The sequence below is a fragment of the Carassius auratus genome, chromosome 29, assembly GCF_003368295.1.
Source record: "Carassius auratus strain Wakin chromosome 29, ASM336829v1, whole genome shotgun sequence".
NCBI classification, from domain to species: domain Eukaryota; kingdom Metazoa; phylum Chordata; class Actinopteri; order Cypriniformes; family Cyprinidae; genus Carassius; species Carassius auratus.
Window position 1 is genome coordinate 10,197,313 of NC_039271.1, and position 21,700 is coordinate 10,219,012.

The following is a 21,700-nucleotide window of genomic DNA, read 5'->3' on the forward strand; positions in this document are numbered from 1 at the left end:
CCAGCACTCAGGTGTCTAAAGATGGAAAGCTAGCTAAATTAATATTAGACTAACTGTACAGATGAAGTTTGCTTAAAAAACTGTGAGTGTGATGGCTGGTTAGTTGGTTACCAGTCTGCTGATCAGAGTCTTATACTCCAGAGACAGCTGCTCTGGAGTCGGGCCTTGGAGGAGCAGAAGGACCTCACGGTCTAGAGTCTCATCCAGAGGATCAGCAAAACAAACAGAGGAGGATAGATGATGCAAACCCTTAAAATACACCGACAAGGACAATGTATAATAATATATAAGCAATGTAAAATGAATTTCTATCAATATTTTACTACAACAAAATAACACATTGTAACATTTAAAATTATATATATATATATATATATATATATACCATAATATACCAATACCATAACTTAGGTGCCCTTGAGCAAGGCACCGAACCCCCAACTGCTTCCCGGGTGCCGCAGCATAAATGGCTGCCCACTGCTCTGGGTGTGTGTTCATGGTGTGTATGTGTTCACTGCTGTGTGTGTGTGCACTTTGGATGGGTTAAATGCAAAGCACGGATTCTGAGTATGGGTCACCATACTTGGCTGTATGTCACTTCACTTCATAATCTATGCCATGAAGAATTAAGACAGTTTAGAAGGCAAAAGCTGGTCCAACCTAGTACTAGCAAGGTATACCTAAGTGTCCAGTGAGTATATACATATATAGGCTAAACGCTATTGGTTTTTAGTATGTAGTTATCAATAATTATCTAGAATAATGGAATCTCCCTCAGCAAAAAAAGTTAAAAAAGCACATGTAGTCAGACTCATTGTAATACCTAAAGTTATGTGTAAAACACAGAAAGGGTGTGGATTACTAAGTGCACTCTATGGCAGTGAAGTGGGAGAGAGAGTGGGCGAACAGAAAACAGCACGAGTGCTGGTGGGAGTGGAGACTAAGAGACACTCCAAATCATGGCCGGGACAAAGACATACACAGGAATTTCGACCACAAAACACACTGCAAACCTCCAGGGGATTCTGTGCCAGTGCCAACTCTGTCTGCAGAGAGCCTGAACTCATCTGATTTAGTCTGTAGGCCATAGAAAGAGAGAGACCTGGGCTGCAAACACATACAAACACAGTCAGAAGAACATGAAGAAATTTCTGATGTCTGTGAAAGTATTATGCTTGCCATTATTAAGGACAACTTATCAGCTAATATTTTAATTGCTGTTTGTTAAATGCATTACATAGAGCTCTTACATTGTCATATCAGGCTGCATCACCTGCATTTGACTCTCCAGTTTGTTCTTGTCCGCTTTCAACAGCTGAAGCAAGCACAGCATGGGTCCAAAATTAACTCAATAATCCAAAACTAACACACACACAATAATTCAACCCTGTAGTTAACTATTTTACTTATTCAGTGGTTATCACATTTGCTTATATACAATATTTTTATTAGGTTTTAGTCCCTAAAACCTTTGCACGTAGAACTACTTTCTTACACCACTTATTAAGCGTTCTGAGTGAGTGAGAGAACAATACTGTGTCTGCTGTGCCTCTCAACCAAATACATGATTTGTCACATTATTACACATTTCTATGGTATTTTCTCATGGACTGTCACCATATTCATATTTCATTCGTATATATACACACAATACTGAACAAAAGTCTGGAGTCGTAAGAATTTTGTAATGTTTTCCTAAAACTATACAATTTCAAGGCTTCAAACAGTAAAATCGAGAAATATCATTGCAATTTAAAATTACTGACTGGAAAGTATTTTAATATATTTTACTCCAGTTTTCAGTGTTACATGACTATTCAGAAATCATTCTAATATACTGTATTAATTTCACTAACCAAGTACACTACATCCATTTTTATGCCTTGTAAACTTAAATTGGATTTTAAACAGGAATATTAAATACGATTTTAAATAAAAATTGATTATACTTCTATGAAATCATGCATAGTGGCCTGTTGAGTTAATCTGTAGTAGGCTGTATGGCTCTTTGAAGATCCGTTTATGTGAAACTAACAATTTGGACAAAGATGGCATATGATATCTAAATAAAATGTGGTCACCCTGGAACTACTTAATAGCCAAGCAGTTTTAGACTGTGCTGTGTATTAATGACAGATTTGGAGGTCACCTCTGTAACTGAGGAATTCTCCACAATGGCCACCTTCAGTTCATCTATCGGTTTATTTTTCTGGAGGAAAAAAAGGCAGTTCTGTTATGATACAGGACAAATATAATTTAACATGATTGCAAATTGTATAAACTTACCAAATGAATAATGATAACACAATGATTTTATTAATGACTAAAGCTCAATTCTTCAGTAAAGTTTTATAAACAACTTTATTTGTTAAAGTTTTCATATCAAATCATTGTCCTGGTGATATGCAAGATGCACTTACCTCCTGAATTAGCGCCTCCTTGTCAACCAGAATGGCATCAAATGAATGAACTTGGACCTAAATGTGTGCAAGAAAACATTCACTAATGACAAGGTTAAATTATTATTATCATTATTTTGGACAGAAGACTAATCATGAGTGAGTAAATTAAATGAAGGCCTACCTGAAGATCAGCATTAAGGCGACAGAGGTCACTGATCTTTTTCTGAAGCTCATCTGCCTCCATTGTGACTTTCATGTTCTTAATATATAAAGAAGAAATGTGGAGGAAGGAGGATAAAGAAAATAGAAAAAGTAATGAATGAGAACCATTCAGGAAACTACAAGTCTGACACGTACTGTAAGTGAATGGATCTGAAAATGGGTAGAGCCATACCTCCTCTTGTAGAGCAGCAATTTTGGATATGAGACTCTGGTTTTCCCGTTCCTGTAGGAACCAAGAGAAAGAGGTTCTAAAACAGTTCTTATTTGTTCTAATAATATACTTCAACGTCAATGTGTGGTCAATAAACACCAGTGTGTTTGTGTTTACCCAGCATCCAGATTTGTTTACTCTGTATGTTTGCATATCCTTGGTTTATATAATATCACTTTCCATCTAATTATGAATATACTGCATATTATCTGTTTGCATTAGTTTATGACACCTAGGAGTCTCATAATATGGCTTATTACCATCGGAAAAGCCATCAATGAAAGTTGTGCCTCACCATCTGCTTTCTTTGAGCTGAAACCTGAGCTCGACTCTCTTCTGAAGAGTTCAGGCTCAGTTTCATCTCTTCAACTTCCTCTTTAAGCATTTTCTCCTTCTGTAATAACTGCTGCCCCCTGCAGGATGAGGGAAGGGAGTCTTAAGGCATGTTACGCACGAGAGAATTAATGATGATTAAGGGATTTAAGGCTTCAGAGGTTAAGACGACGACAGGTCAGACAGAAAGTAATAGGTCTGTACATTTTAGCTTGTGCTTTGAGCTCTTCATTTTCCTCGATGAGTTTCTGGTTGGTTTCTTCCATGTTTTCCACCACCTGCTTCAGTTTACGTACTTCCTCCTGCAGCTTTTGGTTATTTTGCCGCAGATCTGCCACACAGAAGACCAGATCTGGCGTCTCCCTGTACAGACACATACACAAATTAAATAACTGATCTGAATGCATCTCAAATGTCTGGAATGGGAATTATGTACTGACCAAAAATTTATATATTGCATATAATATATATTTTGCAATAATATATTAATTGCAACTTTTTTCTTGTCCTTTTCTTTATTTTTAGATGCTTAAAAATTCATACAATGGCACAAATTATTACTTTTTCAGAAAGCTTCCAAGCATAAACCTTTAGATCAAAAGGTTTTTAAGATCATAAGAAACGGGAGTCAACTGTGTCCAAAGTTTTGATAGATAGAAACAGTTGACACCATCTCATAAACCAGATGTGCACAATGAATAGCTCTTTATCTATCACAAACAAACAACTCATACTCCTACACTTACAAGTCAGCTTTGGAGGCTTCCCCTCCGAATGCTTCAAGACTACCGGAGGTCATATTTAGTAGAGCGGATCTTCTTTCTTAAGGAAACAAGAGGGGATTGATACAAAATTATAACAACAAGGAAAATATAAACAGCCTATACAAATCATTGAGCTTTCGAGCAATCTGACATATTCCAAAGAAGATCTCACCTGATAAACTCTCCCCTAGTTTGAATGATTCCTGTTGGGTGTCATTCTTGGAGTCCTTCCTAAGGGAAAACGGGAAATTGGAGATGGATATTAATAAAAAAAACTTGTCATGAGGAAAGTTTTGAAAAGAAAGGGCTTGTGATCAAAACTGATTGTGGATTGATAGCAGACTAATGAAAATCTGCTATGTGTCTTTGGTTGGGTTGGAAACAAATACATACTGTACACACAGAGTTGATCGCAAAAACAACTACTTCCTATTATCTGACCATAGCCTTTAGCAAAATGATCAGAAGTCAAACAACCAGGAGATGTCTTCAGGTTTTTTTTTTTGTCCTGTGCAATATTTTCCAAACTAAAAAGGCCTTTATTAAAGTAAATCAATGGCAATCACTGTTCTAAAGCACTCTATATGTATGTCTTCATACCCCTGGCTGCGGCAATCATCGATCCACTCCTTCATGATGGCTTGGTAAGTGTCCAGGTCTATGGAGATGTCCTTGTGCTCTGGGTCGAGCATATTGCAGAGTTCCTCTAGGCCGCTGTCCTCTGAACTGTGGCAAGTGGTGTGCTTCAAAAAGTCCACAATGTGCGATACATAAACTTTACCTGCAAAAGAGGGCTCTACGTTACAATGGTTACAGTGGCTACACTCACAGAGGACCTGGGTCTTGTCAGATCCCATCCCACCTAGAAACTCTATCGGATAGTTTGCAAAATAACACCTACTTGTTCTGAGTCACCGTGACCGTGTGTCTGAGCATAGATATATATAGCAGCTTTTGTCTCCTGTAAGCCTCTAGGTTTGAATACGGGGAAGCATCTCTGCTGCTTGGTCTGAATGAGTCAATGTTCTCAGATGCTCTTAGAGGTTACTTTAGTGTAACCAAAACACAAATATTGTAATATCAGTCAGCCTCCCAACCTCCTGAGGAATAACATGCGATTTTAGGGGGAAAGCAGCAGTTCAACTCTGCAAGGTATAAAAAAACTATTTTTTTGCACAATTGCACATTCCTGGTTTTAAGATGCAGCCTCTTTAGTGAAATTTTATGGGCTGAAAAGAGCTGTAAAAAAATTGCAAAACAAAGGTAACTGTGACTAGCATTGCTTTATTATTAAATGTTATTCTATAAAGAAAAAATGGCTTGTCTTTATTAACCTTTAACGAAAACATTTTTTTAATCCAAAATGATTTTACGTTTTTATTGATTTCACATAATATGTAAATAACCAAAAGTTGGGATTTGCGGAGTAATACTAGAAAACATTTTAAAAAAATAAACTTAGCTATTATTTTAAAATAATAATAAATAAATAATCCCGAATCTCTACAATATTCTCGTCCTTAGATGTCCATGATGCCGTCTTTTCAGTTGTATAAAGCACAGTTCAGGCAGAAGTCACTAACAAACCAAGCAGCTTTTTCTGCTTCATATTTGTGTGACCAACTTGAACCCAGAACAAAATCTGCATAGGAAAATTTCTCATTCTCGAAATTCACCATCATGCAAATTCCTGTGGAAATGACTTGATTTTGCTGTGAAATTCACCTAATAATAAATGAAACCATACTTTTATTCATATCTATATCACAAATGGTACAGAGTGATCACTGAGATAAGCAAGTTTTACATGTGGGGTTAGACAAATTTTTTTTTTAAATGCACAATATGACTGAACAACATACAAACATACAAGCAGTGAGGGAGTGACATACGTACCTCTGCACTGTGTGTCACAGGCCTGAAAAATAGTGTCCAACAGGTCTTCCTCACAAATCAGACTGACCTCCGCCATGCTCTCCTTCTTGGGCTCGGAGGGAATCGGAGATCCTGTTCAAAATGCAAGAAAAACAAAAACATATAGTAACTAGTATTAGCAAAACATTTCTAAAAAGATAACTAAAAAGAAGTGATTCATTACCCTCGCCCAGTGAAAGTCTCTTGACCACGAGGGCCGGGTAGGTGAGTTCACTGTCCATGTTAGAAATTTCTGAGGAGAAGTTCAGGTTATACGAAAACAAGCCAGGAGCTGGGATCTGTGAGGTCTTCACCTCTGTGTCGGGCCGCTCCAGCAGGTTTTGTGTGGAGCAGCGTGGGGTAAAGTTAAAGTAATTGTCCCCAGTCTGGGCTGCTGGGGTGGAGCAGTTATGCCGAAATGGCCGACTGTATGTTGTTGCATTCGTCCTCTCCCCTAACGTGCCCTGCGTGCTGGTAATGGTATAGGTGACATTGCCAGGTGTGATGGGAACATGAGGGGTGTTTGGGACAGACCCCGGTCCTGGGGAAGCTGTGGGGGTCAACATGCTTGCAGAGGAGTTGTGTTCAGCGTCTTCGTCAGTACGGATGGTATGCTTCTTCAGGATGGTCTCCAGGTTGACGCGGAGACCCGAGTGTGGGCTCTCGTAGCTGCTAGGGTGAAATTTTGGGATCTGAAAGGGCGAGTTAACCTCTTGATCTTGCCTCTGGATGGTCTGAAGCTTGCGGCAGATGCTGTCCACTGGGCCGTGCCGTCTCGGGGTCACTCCGACATCCATGATGGCGCGAACAAAGAGGTAAAGCCTCGATCTACAGGAGAAATATGAACTAATTTGTTTAAAATCTAAGACAGAGTGAATAGTTATTGGCAGGTCATATGATCTTAAAATGATTAAAGATTTAAAGAAAATAGTTATCTTCTGTTCATTATGCTGCATGTATTTGACATAAAAAACACTGTAATATTGTAAAATATTATTAACATTTAAAATAATGGTTTTCTATTTTAATATACTTTAAAATAGAATTTATTTCTGTAATGTAAAGCTGATTTTTCATCATCATTACTCCAGTCTTCAGTGTAACATGGTCCTTCAGAAATTATTCTAATATGATGATTTATCAATGTTTTATATATATATATATATATATATATATATATATATATATATATATATATATATATATATATATATATATATATATAAATAAATGTTGTTGTTTTTTTGGATATTGTGATACTTCTTTTTCAGGATTATATAATAAAATTAAGATTAAAATAAAATAAAATACATTAGAAATCTTACCCAAACTATTGAACGGAAGTCTATGTATTATATATGTATATGTATATATATATATATATATATATATATATATATATATATATATGTGTGTGTGTGTGTGTGTGTGTGTGTATATATATGTATATATATATATATATATATATATATATATATATATATATATATATATATATATATATGTGTGTGTGTGTATATATATATATATATATGTATATATATATATATATATATATATATATATATATATATATATATAATATCACGTATAATTAATAAATAGTTTAGATACAGTTGATATGCTTTACACTATCGAATTGTGCTTATTAAAAAAATATTAGAAAACAGATAACATGCTATGCAATATAAAAGCCCATTAAGTTACACGTTTAAACGGTCGGTCACTGTATTATTTGCTTAATTATATATAGTGTAAAAGTAAGAGTGAAAACCTCACACCTTTAATATGAATAAATATATTCTCAAAGTCTCATCTCATATATACATACAACCATACAAGAAAAAGAGCAAACCAACCTGTCAAAATCCGACTAATGGCGAATCAAACATAAACTTAAAATAAACACATAAACACAAACTGACAGACGTAAAACGTTTGTGCCACTTTCAAGATGAAAACAACGGCCACCTTCAGTTTCATGTGGCTTGTCTGTTAACTTTAGATAAGATTTATAAGGGACAACCAAATATTGATACGCCAAGGTTGGGAAAAACAAACAAACCTGAATTAGCTCAAATGTTTCCACTACAGTCTGTTCACAAACACCAGAGTGTGAAGCGCCAAACAGCTGATCGAAGGCCGTATTAAAACCTGCGGCGCAGTGACACCGTGCGTCCACTGATGGAACTGCAACTGACAGAGGGCCAACTAGAATGATTCCAGTGCTGCAATGTAACTAATAATACTTCGTAACAGTACTAAAGAATTTTGGAGGGGGGTTAATCAGTATCAGATATATTTCCCCGAAGTACGTGACTGCAAGAATGCAGATTTGACGAACCAGTGGTCTGGCTCTTCCAGCTAAAAAAAATACCTTTGCTAATGTGCAACAAGTGTTTCCTTATTGAATGAATCAGCTTCTCGCTTGAATGAATGATTCAGTGACTCACTCATTAACACAGTCAAAAGCTTCGTTCTTGAATGAATCAGCAGTTTAAATGAATCGATTGAATCTCAAAGACTCAATCATTAATATGGACTTGCTTCCACCTACTGGCGGTTTTAATTTCACATTTCAACTTTTCTTTTTTTTCTTTTTATCTCATGTTTTAAATAATTTCAAATATCAGCAGTCAAAGATTTATTTTTTAAAACAAAGCAGTATTTATGCATTTATGACTGCAGGTTAAATGCATCCATATCCCATTTGAGCTACATTAAACTCTGTAAATATATCGAAATGCCATTTCACATGCAGATTCCAGAAGTTATTTCTTATGTTAGAATTAAATTGACTAATACCGGATTTTACTTTCAGTACTTAAGTATGTTTAATATTTAACATAAAAAAGAGATGTTCATACTTTCGTACAATAAATAACACATACAGTAGCCTACTATGAAACTTTACCTCAAGTAATAGTCTAATATTCCTTCTACCAAATTCTTTTTCTGGTAAGATATCTATACTATTATTTCAGGTACTTCATCCACCACTGTATGATTTATTGATTCCTCATATTTTCGCTCATATATATATATATATATATATATATATATATATATATATATATATATATAGTATATATACTGTATATATGCACATTTAAAATATGCTATATAAAGAGCAAAAATAAGGAACTAAATAATAACTTTTATGACCACGTGCATATATTTTATATAAATAAATAAAGGTCTATGGAAACCTATTTATTGCAGTTCAACAAGCATTCTGCAATTCCCTTCACTGCCAGTGCTATGCATAATAACAAAGAGATGTATAGAAATTGATGTAGTTGCAATTTAGTGTCTTGGGAGAAAAGAAAACAAAAAGGGCCCTTTATCGGGGGGCTTTAGCTGCACCTTATCATATGCCTTATATTTATAATATGATGTTCCATGCCAAGAAGCCAACCAATGATGTCCATCCCATCATTTCTGCACCAAGGTTTTTTCTCCATTCACATAATCAAGCATTTCTAATGATTGCACAAAAACGTGCATTTCCGTTATAGTTCTCTCAAGCATGCTTTGTTTGTTTTAGCTAAAACGTTATGGTGTAACGTTAATCTGTAGGAGGTTTACAGAGAGCGCACATTTCATCATGACGAGCGTTGCATCAGCCACGAACGCACCATCATCTAAAGAGGTAAAGGCGCGCGTCGCATAAATATAAACACATTTCTATGTTTTCAACCTTCATGTGTTTGATAAATGTAGTTAAACCCAGTCATATTTGGTCCTAAAACCGCGTATGTCGGCATGTGCGCGCTCTATTGCCAGTCGTCTGCATGCTTTAAAACAGAGATTAACGAAATCATTTTTTTTTGTAACTAATTTTTCTTTATTGAATTGAAATGGACAACAACTCAATATATTGTGTTAAATTAGATGTTATATAACGTGTATTATCTCCAAAGATCATGTAAGTACAAGTTGTGCGTTCGTCAGACTGACGTTGTGTTTACGCGCATCATGAATGTAGGTTATTGATACACATACGTCACTAAACTAATGAAATAAGGAGGCAAAGGTTTTTTTCTTTCCTTATTCAATGATAAAATAAAGTTCAAGTTACATTTTATGTTTACATTCTTTCCAGGTTAAAGGCACGTGGTGTAATACTACCATACGCCGTTCATTTTTTGTATTTATATTATTGTTAATTATTGTTTTATATATTAATATTCTTTATCAATTTAAAATCTGATAAGGTTTTTCCAGATTTTTACTGTGCTTAATATATAATAGCTACAAAAAAAGGCATTTATTACTAATTGTTCTTTGGTTATTATTTTTAACCTTGTTTTCAGACCATTAGGCAACAAATCTTCTGTAAACATTGCAAGAGCAATGAAGGTCACTGCATAGAGGTGAACCTTTAATTCAACCCAGCTGATTGGTCACTAAAAACTCACTCCCATATCATTTCATATTTCAAGCCACTTCAAGTCCATTTCGTAATCGAGCATGATGATGTTTAAAGGGGCGGTTTCATCAGGGGTGTAAAGTACTTATTTGCTATACTTGGACTAATAAGATTTTTTTCTTTCTTTTTTCTTTTCCTTTCTTTTTTACTGGAGCAGGGGTCTATAGCAATTGAAAATTACAATTCTGTAGACCTCCAAAGTAAAAAAGGTTGTCATATACTAATTCTTTTTAAGCATTATTTTGGATAATTTTGCACTTTTCTTGAGTGTTATTGAAATGATAGGCTTAGACTCTTACTCAGTTAAATTTCTAAGGCAAAAGCGATACTTTTTAACATTTTAGACCTCCAAAGTACAAAGTCTATCTTTCGAAGGTCATCATGACTTTACTTGAGTCTGACTCAATTCTATTTAGATAAAACTATGCTCAATCGTCCTTGTGAGGAAACGCCTTATCGCACATTGTTTGACCTTATATATATATATATATATATATATATATATATAATTCTAGCTGTTGCTGTAGCAGAAAATGCAGACACTTGGTTTGGGATCACTCAGATAAACTACTGTAAATATAAAGTTCTCTCAGTTTTTTCGGGATAGAGGTTGTTCTGTAGACAGTCAGGACTTTCTTTTCTTTGGATTTCTTCAGTGGGTTTCTAAAGGGTTTTACGTTCACTCAAGTATGTATGTTTTTGATCAGCTACTTGAATTTTTAATTAGAGTTAATTAAGTAATATACTAGATATTTTGTAAGTGAAGACATTGTTAAGAGCATGGAAATGTAAGACCAACATTGCTTATTCTTTTAGAGAAGCAGTAATGAATATTAAATGAAATCAGTGAAGGGCATCAGCAATCTTAAGTAACATTCCTTCACATTTTAAGGTACTTAAAGTGCCAAAGTACTTTGAAAATGTATCAAATGAAATGTGTTTGCATATTCCAGCTTCAAATATGTTTATCCTCATATTATATGTTGTATTTTCTTTTCCTTTTTAGGAACTTTTGATTAATGCTATGGCTGGCAATGCCTCTAGCTTTAAGGTAAGGCGTATCATATACATATATTACAGTTTAGTGTAATAAACACCACTTGCCTTTAGCGAAATGTCCAATGGCATCATTTTGATGTTTGATAGATACACCAGACAATTGGAAACTCTCCTCTTCAGTCAAAACTTGATTCTTTCTCTGATAAATCCACTTTTCTTATGGTCTTATGGTTGTCTCAGTGTCCAGATACTGTTTGTAAAGTTCATAGCATAATGAAAGAGCTTTTTGAGTGGCTATACAGTCTTAGTTGAGTCTTAGTGACTCATGGTAGACTCCTTGTTCCATAGCATATTTTGACCTCCATGGCTTCAAAATGTGACCTTGGACCCGTCTTTTTGGCAGTTATGAAAAGGTCCTAGCTCTTCCAAGATCCCGTGCTGAAAAGAGAATCAGATCACTGTAAGCCCTGTCAATCAAGCTTGGCTTGGCTTTGGGCATGCTCTCTGTCTCTCTCTACCTTTCTCTGACTCAGGGAGTGATTAAGCTTGAGTTCTTTTCAGCACAGGCTAAATCACACCATTGCCATAAACTAAACATAGTATTATAGACAGATATCAGCAATCATGCCTTAGGTTGCTAGCTGCTTACAAAAATAGAGCATTTATATACAGTAGTGTATGGATGAGAGAAAGACTTACAAATAAAACACTATTTTATTCTGATCAACTGATTCATTGAAATTATTCAAATAATAAGATTGATTCATTCACAAATCAGGCCTTTGTTATTTTAAATGTGACATTTGAAATGTATGATACTACATCCCTGCTCCAGTCCCTTATTCCCTCAAAAAATTATTCTATCACCATGTCCTCTGTGGGGCTTGTCACACTCATTGCAGAAATGGCCGAAGAAGTTTAATAAAGATCCACACAATAATCCACATAAAGTACAGATACAATGCAACTTGCAAAGACAAGACTGGACCACTAACGTAGGAAAAGGTTTTAATTCCTTATCGTAAATATTCTAAGAAATCATTTTTTAGAGCACATACTAGCATTAGTTGTGTATCAGTGAACATGACATATCATCAAACAGAAAAAAAAGCTTCGATCTGGTAATGGACTTCCAACATACATTCTAACATCATACATGAAATCTCATATCAGATGGCACAAACGTGGCTTTTTGCATAGGTGTTTATTTTTGGGTTCATCATGGCAGCGTGCAGAGCATTGTTTGTCTATTGATGAGGATAATCACATTTAAGCGTCTTGAAGGAACTGTAGGAGGTCACACACGGCACTTGATGGCCACAAAGCACCTCTCATTACAATGAAACCTCAACAAAATGACAGCTTTCTAAGAAAGCTCTGTGTCTAATCATACTTTATACTATGTTAAAGTACTAATTAGCATGCTAAGTAAAGAACTCAATACACCATCATCAACAACAATAATAGCAGTCCTATTGAACACCACCCTAAATCTGCCAACACGACTGCTCTCGAGACTAAACAGAGATTACAGGCAGTTGTTCCATTAGATCTAGTATATTTATAGCCAGGTACTCACAAAGAACCCGTAAACTGAGCTATGAGACAGCATAGTCCTTAGATTCATGCAGCTTTATGAGTGAGCGTCTGAAAAAAAAGAAAAATAAAAGACTTTGTGCAGAAAGGTTTAGAACAAGTATTCCTGTGACTGAGTGGTAGAACGTTGTGTTTGCAGCGCAAAATGTTGTGGGTTCGATTCCCAGGGAACACACATACTGGTAAAAAATGTATAGCATGTATGCACTGTAAATCGCTTTGGATAAAAGCGTCTGCTAAATGCATAAATGTGTGTATATACATATATGCCTGTGCTGCAGTTAAACAAACCTTTGCTAATAAATGCTGAGGCAGTGTGTTGCTCACCTTTCCACCATAATCTGAGATTACAGAGGGCTTTTGAAGGAACACGTAATCTGTGACAGTGTGTAATCTCAGAGTTTGAGTGCATTTCTGTCAGGGAGAGTTATCCATAGAGAGATGGATTTCACAGACTGACCCGATTCTGTGTCTGTAAAAAGCTCTTGGCTGGTGTATTATGTCATCTGATGCTGTTTATTTTTGGCTGTGTTCTGTCTAGGCCGCAGACACAGTGATACAGTTAGCACAGACCCAGAAGCCAAAACCTGACCCAAATGGCCTGGTGTTTGGGACGGTCTTCACTGACCACATGCTGACCATTGAGTGGATTCTTGAGGAAGGTTGGCAGAAGCCACACATCCAGCCTTTTGGGAACCTGTCCATACATCCAGGCTGCTCTGCCCTGCATTACTCTGTACAGGTCTGTCCTGGCCATCTGGAGTTCTAGTGGCTAGCAATCATATAAAATCATGTCACAGCAAATAATTATAATAAAAAATAAAAATAAATGTTTAAATGTAAATACTTATTGCATGCAGCTTTTTGAGGGTATGAAGGCATACCGGGGTCCAGATAACAAAGTGCGTCTCTTCAGACCCTTGATAAACATGAAGCGGATGCTGAAGTCCGCCCACAGGGCCTGTCTGCCTGTAAGATTAACTTCTCTCCCCTCTCTACTGCATCCACATTCAGTTTTAATCATGTTAGAGATACAAAACTGCATGTCTGATTCTGTAGAGTTTTGATGGTGAAGAGTTGTTGGAGTGCATCAGGAAGTTGGTGGAAGTGGATCAGGATTGGGTCCCTCACTCAGACTCTGCCAGTTTGTACATCCGTCCCACCTTCCTGGGCACAGAGGTTAGAGCTACACAAAACCCTCATTTGGACTATTTTCAGCTTTCCATATCTTGCCATTCACAAAAGCATATGTGACCCTGGACCACAAAACCAGTTTTAAGTGTCATTTTTTAAAATTGAGATTAACACTGAAAGCTGAATGATTGAGCTTTACTTTGGTGTATGGTTTATTAGGATCTGACAAATATTTGGCTGAGATACAACTATTTAAAAAAAATCTGGAATCTGAGGGTAAAAAAACAAAAAATCTAAATCCTGAGAAAATGGCCTTTTAATTTGTTATTAATTTGTAAAAGTTTTGATATATTTACAGTAGGAAATGTACAAAATATCTTCATGGAACATGAACTTTACTTAATATCCTAATGATTTTTGGCATAAAAGAAAAATCGATAATTTTGACACATACAGTACAATGTTTTTTTTTTTTTTGGCTATTGCTAAAAATATACCCCAGCGACTTAAGACTGGTTTTGTGTTCCACGGTCACATATTTGTGCATACTGTATAAATGAAGACATGAACTCTTGTAACCTATATTTTCTTTACCTATGCACTTGTGTGCAGCCCACACTTGGTGTCAAGAAGCCCTCCAAGGCATTGCTGTTCGTCATCCTCAGTCCTGTGGGATCGTACTTCAGCACGGGAGCTAAACCAGTGTCTCTGTGGGCCGACTCCAAATACATCAGAGCCTGGAGGGGAGGGACAGGTGACTGCAAGATGGGAGGGTGAGTGAACGAGAGAGATTTCAGTGTGCCTAAGTATCTAAATAAAAGCACTACAAAACACTAAATGAATAAGGAGCATTGTTGCAAGCTTACTGGCACATTCTTCTTGATCCAAATATGTGCAAGCTTGGTTTAATAAAAGCCACATAGTAGACTTTGGATTCTGTTAAATTCTGGATTCTGTTAAATCTGTGCAGAGCATTTCAGCAAAGCAACCAGTGCTGTATGTACACTATCAACTGCTGAAGGAGTGATAACGGGACTAGAAAATAGGGTTTTTCAGGGCTTAGACAGATCTTTGAAACCTAATTTTTTCTAGGAACTATGGCGCCTCTATCTATGCTCAGTATGAGGCAGTGAATTACGGCTGTCAGCAGGTTCTGTGGCTGTATGGGGATGACCAACAGATCACTGAGGTCGGCACCATGAACCTTTTCCTCTTCTGGATCAATGAAAAAGAAGGTGATGGCTGTTTACATTTGTATAACACTACTCTCTCACTCTCTGTTTTGATAGACAAAGTATTTTGGTTATGTATATTTACTTTAAGAGAAAATACAGCGTATGTGGAAGTCAAAGTATATGGAGGTCAAAGTAAATATGCTGGACCTTTAAAAAGCCACAAGCACTGATTTTGATTATCATGGAAGCTTATTTTTGCTAAAGATATAAGTAATTGTGACATTTCTTATCTCACAGTTCTGTGAATTATAAGATATCAACTCAGAACTGAGAGTTAATATTTAAGGAAAAACTTTTCGACAAAGTCAGATTTTTTTTTTTTCAGAAGTCAGAAATGCAATTTTCTATTTTGCAATTACACATTTATATTACAATTCTGAGTTTATATCTCGCAGTTCCAAGTTTATAGCTCACAATTCTTAATTGCAAGAAAAAAAATCACAATCCTGAGATATAAAGTCACAGTCACCTTTTTATTATCATCTCTTTTTTTTATTCCATGGCGTACATAAGCTCCTCTATTAAAGCCCTCTATAGTGGTCTAAAAGAAAATGACTAATTCTAATTTCTTCATTATAGACATAATATTTGAAAAAACGTTTAAGATGAAAAACCTGTTTTTTTGTTTTGTTTTTTGTTTGTTTTTTCAGAGGAGGAGCTTGCAACACCACCTCTAGATGGCATTATTCTGCCAGGCGTTACACGGCAAAGCATCTTAGAACTTGCTCGCAAATGGGTAAAACCGGTCGAAACCTTACTGTCAGGAAAAAAAAGTGCTAAAATTGATCTTTTGGGGTACAACAGCATGTCAATTTAACCCTGATTTTGCTCCAAACCTGACTTTCTTTTGTGGAACACAGTAGAAGATATTTCGAAGAATGTTCTTAACATCTTCAGGTCCCATTGACTTCCGTTGTATTCTTTGTCTCCAAGTCAAATTGGTACTGACACTGTTTAGATACAAACATTCTTCAAATTAGCTTCTTTTGTGTTCCACCGAAGAAAGAGGGTCATACAGATTTGGAGTGACCTGAGTAAATTGTTACAGAATTTTCATTTTTTGGTGGACTGTCCCTTTAAGATACTACTTTGAACCTTAGGGGTAAATAAGGTAGAACATTGTCCCTTTTAAGGGCACTGCCCCAGTTTTCTCATTTTTTTTTTTTTTTTTTTTTGTGGGTTTTGATTCGAAGCTTAATTTTATCTAACAGGGTGAGTTCAAAGTATCAGAGCGCTATTTGACCATGGCCGATCTGCGGCAGGCTCTGGAAGAAAACCGAGTGAGGGAGATGTTTGGTTCTGGAACTGCCTGTGTTGTTAGTCCAGTTGGCAGGATCTTGTATAAGGGAGAGGTGAGTTTAGTTTATTTGGGATGGTTAGAGCATTACACACTGATTCAGTATCAAAACGTACCGGCAAACCAACAGAGATCTACCTCTGGGTCAACATCTTGGCCAATTTTTGCAGCGTAACAATGTTTTTCTTTAACTAATTTCTTGCCATTATAGAATCTGCATATTCCATGTGAAGGAGTCTTTCCTCCACTTGCCTCCAGACTGCTAAAGGAGCTCACAGATATTCAGGTAAGACAATACACACACTGCATGACATATTTTATAGCCCTGTATAATGTATGTTATAGTGTTATTTGTAAGTGTTTAGAATGTCATTAATATTTCATGATGCTGTTAAAACAATTTATGCAAAACTCTTTTCTGTTAATGTCTTGAGCTGGTTGATAATGCTTTCTTTAACTTCGCTAATAGTGGTTTCATTGAATGTCCATTTAAATGCACTTAGAAAAATTTAATTGGCAAATTATAAATAAAGCAAAATAGACAGGATGTCATTCAGTAATTTGCTAAATGGCAAACAAATTCATTCAAATTGTGTTAGTTTTGAAATTGTGTCTTAAATATGTTTCAGGAATTTATATATTTTACTGTCATGGGAAAGTTTGGTTAGTTTTTTTTTCTGTAGTTTGCAGTTTCTTCATTCATTCATTCTGCTAAATCTACCTTTTAATGTTTAATTAATATAATTTTATTTCATAAAATATATAACATTTTGTTATATTATTATTTGCATATTTATTTTCTTTGTTGGCATGGTGGAACACTTGTTTAAGTGAGATTAGAGAGATACTTGTTCAATTATGTGGTGAAGGAAACCAAAAAAATGGGGCCTAAAAATTGGGTTGTTGCGACCTCATCTGGTGAAATTGAAGAATTAGGATATCTTTGGTCTTTCAATTTTCATATTATTTGCTGTAGAGGGGTTACAATAAAAGAATTGCATTCTGGCAACTTTTCAACAAGAACAAAAACCATTTAACCTCCACCTTTCCATCCCAACACACATTGGACAAATAGAACAACCAGAACAAAAAAATATATTTTTAAAATCTTTTTGCTCTCTTGCAGTATGGACGGACCCCCAGTGACTGGTCTTGCATCATATAAAGGAACCTCACTGATGTTCATGTACACAAACTCTTCAAAGACATTTAAAATATGCACATCGTACAAAAAAAAGAAAAAGAAAAAAGCTTTATTTGTGGGTACATGGAATAATTATATGCCACGTTCATGTATGTTTTGTTTTGTACAAAATTTACCAGCTAACTAAAACCTAGTCAAGCAATAATATGTTGCTCTTTAGAATATAAAACCACTCAGATGCCTCCTCAAAGCCACATTTATTCTAATCATCAGTAACCAGCAAATCAGACTTGGTGGCCAACTGCTTTGTTAAAACTAATATACAAGATATTGGTGTCATATGAGGTATATGAGATATTTCCACACTGTATAATGAGATTCAACATTCAGTGAAACTATAAATGTACTTCACTATTGATGCTGTTAGTAATATGCAATTACTGTATTATTGCACAAGCTCTTTAAATTATGAAAGAAATTTATAAATATTTAAAGGAGTATGTTATTGTGGTAAAAAAAGTATTTTTCAAAACTTTTGTATTTTTGGATTTTACTGTTATAACATTTCACATTTTTAAATGTTTCACCTGTTTAACATCTAAAAAATAATGTTAATGTTGTAATGTTTAATCTTAGCTGATAATAGTAATTAGTAGTAACAGATTATTTTTTTTAATTCTTCCATAGCACACAAATTCTAGAGGATATATATTTGATGGAGATCCTTTTTGCACCCAAAGGGAACCTTAAAATCCACCGTATATTTATTTAAAGATGTTTGTATGATTGAACTGATCCATCATTTATTGTAGACCTTTGCCGCTAGGGATACGATTTTAACAGTTAAAAAAGCACAAATAAATCAAATAATATAGATTTAGAAATGTTATATACTGTAGGTATTGTTAATTGCCAAAGTATTTTAATAGTGTACTGAGTATTTTGTGACGTGATATCATAAATAAATACATTTAATAAAACAATGTATCATGTTTGCTTTCTTCATTCATTCATTCTTCTACTTAATATACCTGATAATATTTCATTCATGTATAATATTAATAACTTAATTTAATAAAAAACAATTATAATAAATGTTTATTTGCTGTCATTGAGTGGAACACCTGTTTAAACAAATATAAAAAAATCATTAACTACTTACTTTAGACATCATTAATTCATTCATGCCTCTCTTCCAAACACATATTGTACACACAACATGAAAATGTCCACTAGTAAATTAATATGCCATCCCTCACTTAAATAAAAAAAGACAATATGTTTGTTCTTCTTCCTAGCTCTCCTTTAGACACTATTAGTATCGAACAACTTTTGTAATAGTGGTTTCTCTTTGTTTTTGTTCTCTTTCTAATATAATAAAGCTTTCGTTGCGTTCTTAATAATTTAATACAGCTTACATATAATGAATAGAAATAAGAAAAATTCAGTACCACCTTTTCACACAAGATGGCGAAATATAACAAAAGATGTAAAGGGAAATGGATTTGAATCACTGCAGGTTTGAATCACTGAGATCTGAATCACTACAATCCTTTTTTTATGCACTGGAGCCACACATATACATACATACATACATACTTAGGCCTATATATAATTCAGAAAAAAAAATCCAATGCTGAAAACATAATAACAAATAAGAATAAAACATTTCATTTTTTTATTTTAGAAATAAATATAAGAAATTAAGACCAATTCTTGTTTGCCAATAAACTTGACTCATATTTATAGCCCCCACTAACCCCCAATATGCCTTAATAAGGCTCAGGTTAATGGTTACAACATGGAAAACATGTGAAACTGACTGAATGTCAGTCCCCAACCAGAGCTGGGGCGAGTGACCTAAATCACTCCTGTGAAATAATGCTCTTGCCTTGAGAAAAGGGAGAGAAATCAAAATGGACCTGAGGGAGACTGCATCCAGAGCTTGCTGGGATCAGATCACTTTCTTAACCAGAAGCATATTGATTTATATGGAGCTGTAATTGCTTCAATATGTTCTGGATGACTTCCCCGTAATTGAGGCCTGGCAAAGACGCGCTCCTGGAAATGCCCAGTGCCAGGCAGCGGGTAGAGAGGCACCCCACCCAATCCCCTGTGTCAGCAAGAGGGGAGAACATCCCCAACCCTGCCTCATCTTCATTTACAGGAGAGGCTTCCCTGTTCGCAGGTTCACCGAGCATCTACTCATCTGATAAAGGGCAAGAATTTGGCAATGCTGAAAGCTGAAACTTACAGTGGATGGAGGATTTTGTACTTTCATTGCACCTTACAAGCTGGCATGGGTTTGTCATAATGGCTTGTTCCTTCTTTTAGCCTTAATTAGCATTAAAATTAGAAGATACTGTACAGCTATAGTTCTCACTGGACATTAAGTGTCAAAATGTAGCATTGAAATATGAATAATATAAAACAAAATATTTAAATAGGTATCAATATCAGGATATATTAAATTATGATACATATAAGCGGGACCCACCATCGCTTTGTTCTTGATGTATAAAATAATGCTGAGGGATTTCCCATAAACCTTTGATTTCACTTATACCCAACGTGAATGTCAATCAGAGGAGAATGTTTAAACAGACGCAAAACTTGATACCGCATAGCAACACTCTGCGAAACAACATTTCACTGATGTCAGTTTGATAACACATCTTGACAGAGTGAACAAACACATGTGATTTCACATACAGCACATAGACTCTCTTTCTGTCTGTCTCATCCACTTAGAGGTGTACAGTATCCAGTTTATGAAATTCCAGCAGGAAGCATTGTGTCCAGGCATTATTAATGGTAGCTGACAGAATGATTGCAGTCCTTGTCTTGCATGCTAAATGAAGGACCACATTTCCACAAATGTCAGTGCACTATGGAGGTGGATTGTATTGGGTTACTTAATCAGAAAGGCCTTTTGTGTGTGTGTGTGTGTGTGTGTGTGTGTGTGTGTGTGTGTGTGTGTGTGTGTGTGTGTGTGTGTGTGTGTGCAGATGCCAGGAAAGACATTTCATAGATATTACAGGAAGCATCCATTTAATTATCAATTTGTGGATTCTAAATCATTTTTTTTAAACAATTGTATTATTTATGTCCATATGTACCTTTAGAAAAGGTTAATCTGTTGCAACTGCGACTGAGTGAAATTCACCTGTGACATTTTAGGCATTATGTAACCAAATATGACATTTTGCAACCTGTATGTTTTACACTTCATAAAAAATATATATAACTATATAATGATTTATATATTAATCATATTGTCCAACATGGATTTATTTCCTGTTTAAACAGGAGGTTAGGATGTGGCATTTTAAAGGGCTACAAAGGTTACATCACAGCCATTAATCATGATTTGCTTCTTGCTATAGGTTGCTGTTATTAGGGGAAGGGACATTCTTATTTTAGAAAACACTTCATTGGATAAAATCTGTGTTGTACAAGATGAGTCATCAACATCATTCATTCTGTTTTTCCTGAAGAAAAAATAAAAATGTAACATTTAAAAAGTGCATTTTGTTAATTAAAAGTAGGATCTTGATTAGATGCAAGACAGTCTTAAACCTGCTTCTGCTTGAGCTTATGATGCTTAATTGTTGCAAGCACCCACTACACCATGGTACCAACATGAAGCAACATAATATCGTGTCTAAACCATCCAAATGGTTCAGGGCCAATATAAAATCCTCTCTCAGATCATTTGATATAGTCCCTGAATGAGGCAAGGACCACCATCCCATTGTCAGCAGGCTTGGCAGGTCGAGCCAGACAGATAACACTGTCAGACTTTGTCCCTCTGGAGAGCCTTTTTTTCGTGGTCAGTGGGTTGGCAGAGACAGGCAGGCAGACGGCTCCAAAGAAGAACAAGTTGGCAGAGGTACAATGAATCTAAGTGCTGCCCAATGCAGAGCAAGGAGAGAGAGAAGGTCAGCCCACAGCGTCAGACTCTCTCAGACACGCAGTGAGGCATCAGCACAAACCCCACTGTATTACTTTACATAG

The 21,700-nt window shown here is 35.6% G+C and overlaps 2 protein-coding genes across 2 annotated transcripts in view; one reads left to right on the plus strand and one right to left on the minus strand.

Moving 5' to 3' along the window:
* Nucleotides 1-11,721, minus strand: part of LOC113048035 (lymphoid-restricted membrane protein-like) — a 27,015-nt gene extending 15,294 nt beyond the window's left edge. Inside the window, exons 1-15 of the mRNA XM_026209538.1 lie at nucleotides 11,383-11,721; nucleotides 6,031-6,674; nucleotides 5,829-5,939; nucleotides 4,533-4,713; nucleotides 4,105-4,163; nucleotides 3,915-3,990; nucleotides 3,373-3,531; nucleotides 3,131-3,248; nucleotides 2,797-2,847; nucleotides 2,584-2,661; nucleotides 2,421-2,477; nucleotides 2,150-2,209; nucleotides 1,251-1,315; nucleotides 1,014-1,107; nucleotides 112-249 (exon numbers count right to left, since the gene is read on the minus strand). Coding sequence (XP_026065323.1) covers nucleotides 112-249; nucleotides 1,014-1,107; nucleotides 1,251-1,315; nucleotides 2,150-2,209; nucleotides 2,421-2,477; nucleotides 2,584-2,661; nucleotides 2,797-2,847; nucleotides 3,131-3,248; nucleotides 3,373-3,531; nucleotides 3,915-3,990; nucleotides 4,105-4,163; nucleotides 4,533-4,713; nucleotides 5,829-5,939; nucleotides 6,031-6,643 — 1,860 coding nt within the window. The 5' untranslated portion in view covers nucleotides 6,644-6,674; nucleotides 11,383-11,721. The remainder of the gene's footprint in view (nucleotides 1-111; nucleotides 250-1,013; nucleotides 1,108-1,250; nucleotides 1,316-2,149; nucleotides 2,210-2,420; nucleotides 2,478-2,583; nucleotides 2,662-2,796; nucleotides 2,848-3,130; nucleotides 3,249-3,372; nucleotides 3,532-3,914; nucleotides 3,991-4,104; nucleotides 4,164-4,532; nucleotides 4,714-5,828; nucleotides 5,940-6,030; nucleotides 6,675-11,382) is intronic.
* On the plus strand, nucleotides 9,426-17,782 carry LOC113048036 (branched-chain-amino-acid aminotransferase, cytosolic-like). Its single transcript, XM_026209539.1, has 11 exons — nucleotides 9,426-9,498; nucleotides 11,285-11,329; nucleotides 13,415-13,615; nucleotides 13,734-13,844; nucleotides 13,933-14,052; nucleotides 14,620-14,780; nucleotides 15,100-15,242; nucleotides 15,893-15,978; nucleotides 16,454-16,594; nucleotides 16,751-16,825; nucleotides 17,666-17,782. The coding sequence occupies exons 1-11, from the start codon at nucleotides 9,454-9,456 to the stop codon at nucleotides 17,702-17,704; spliced, it is 1,167 nt and encodes a 388-aa protein (XP_026065324.1). The 5' UTR covers nucleotides 9,426-9,453; the 3' UTR covers nucleotides 17,705-17,782.
* Nucleotides 17,783-21,700: the final 3,918 nt, after the last annotated feature.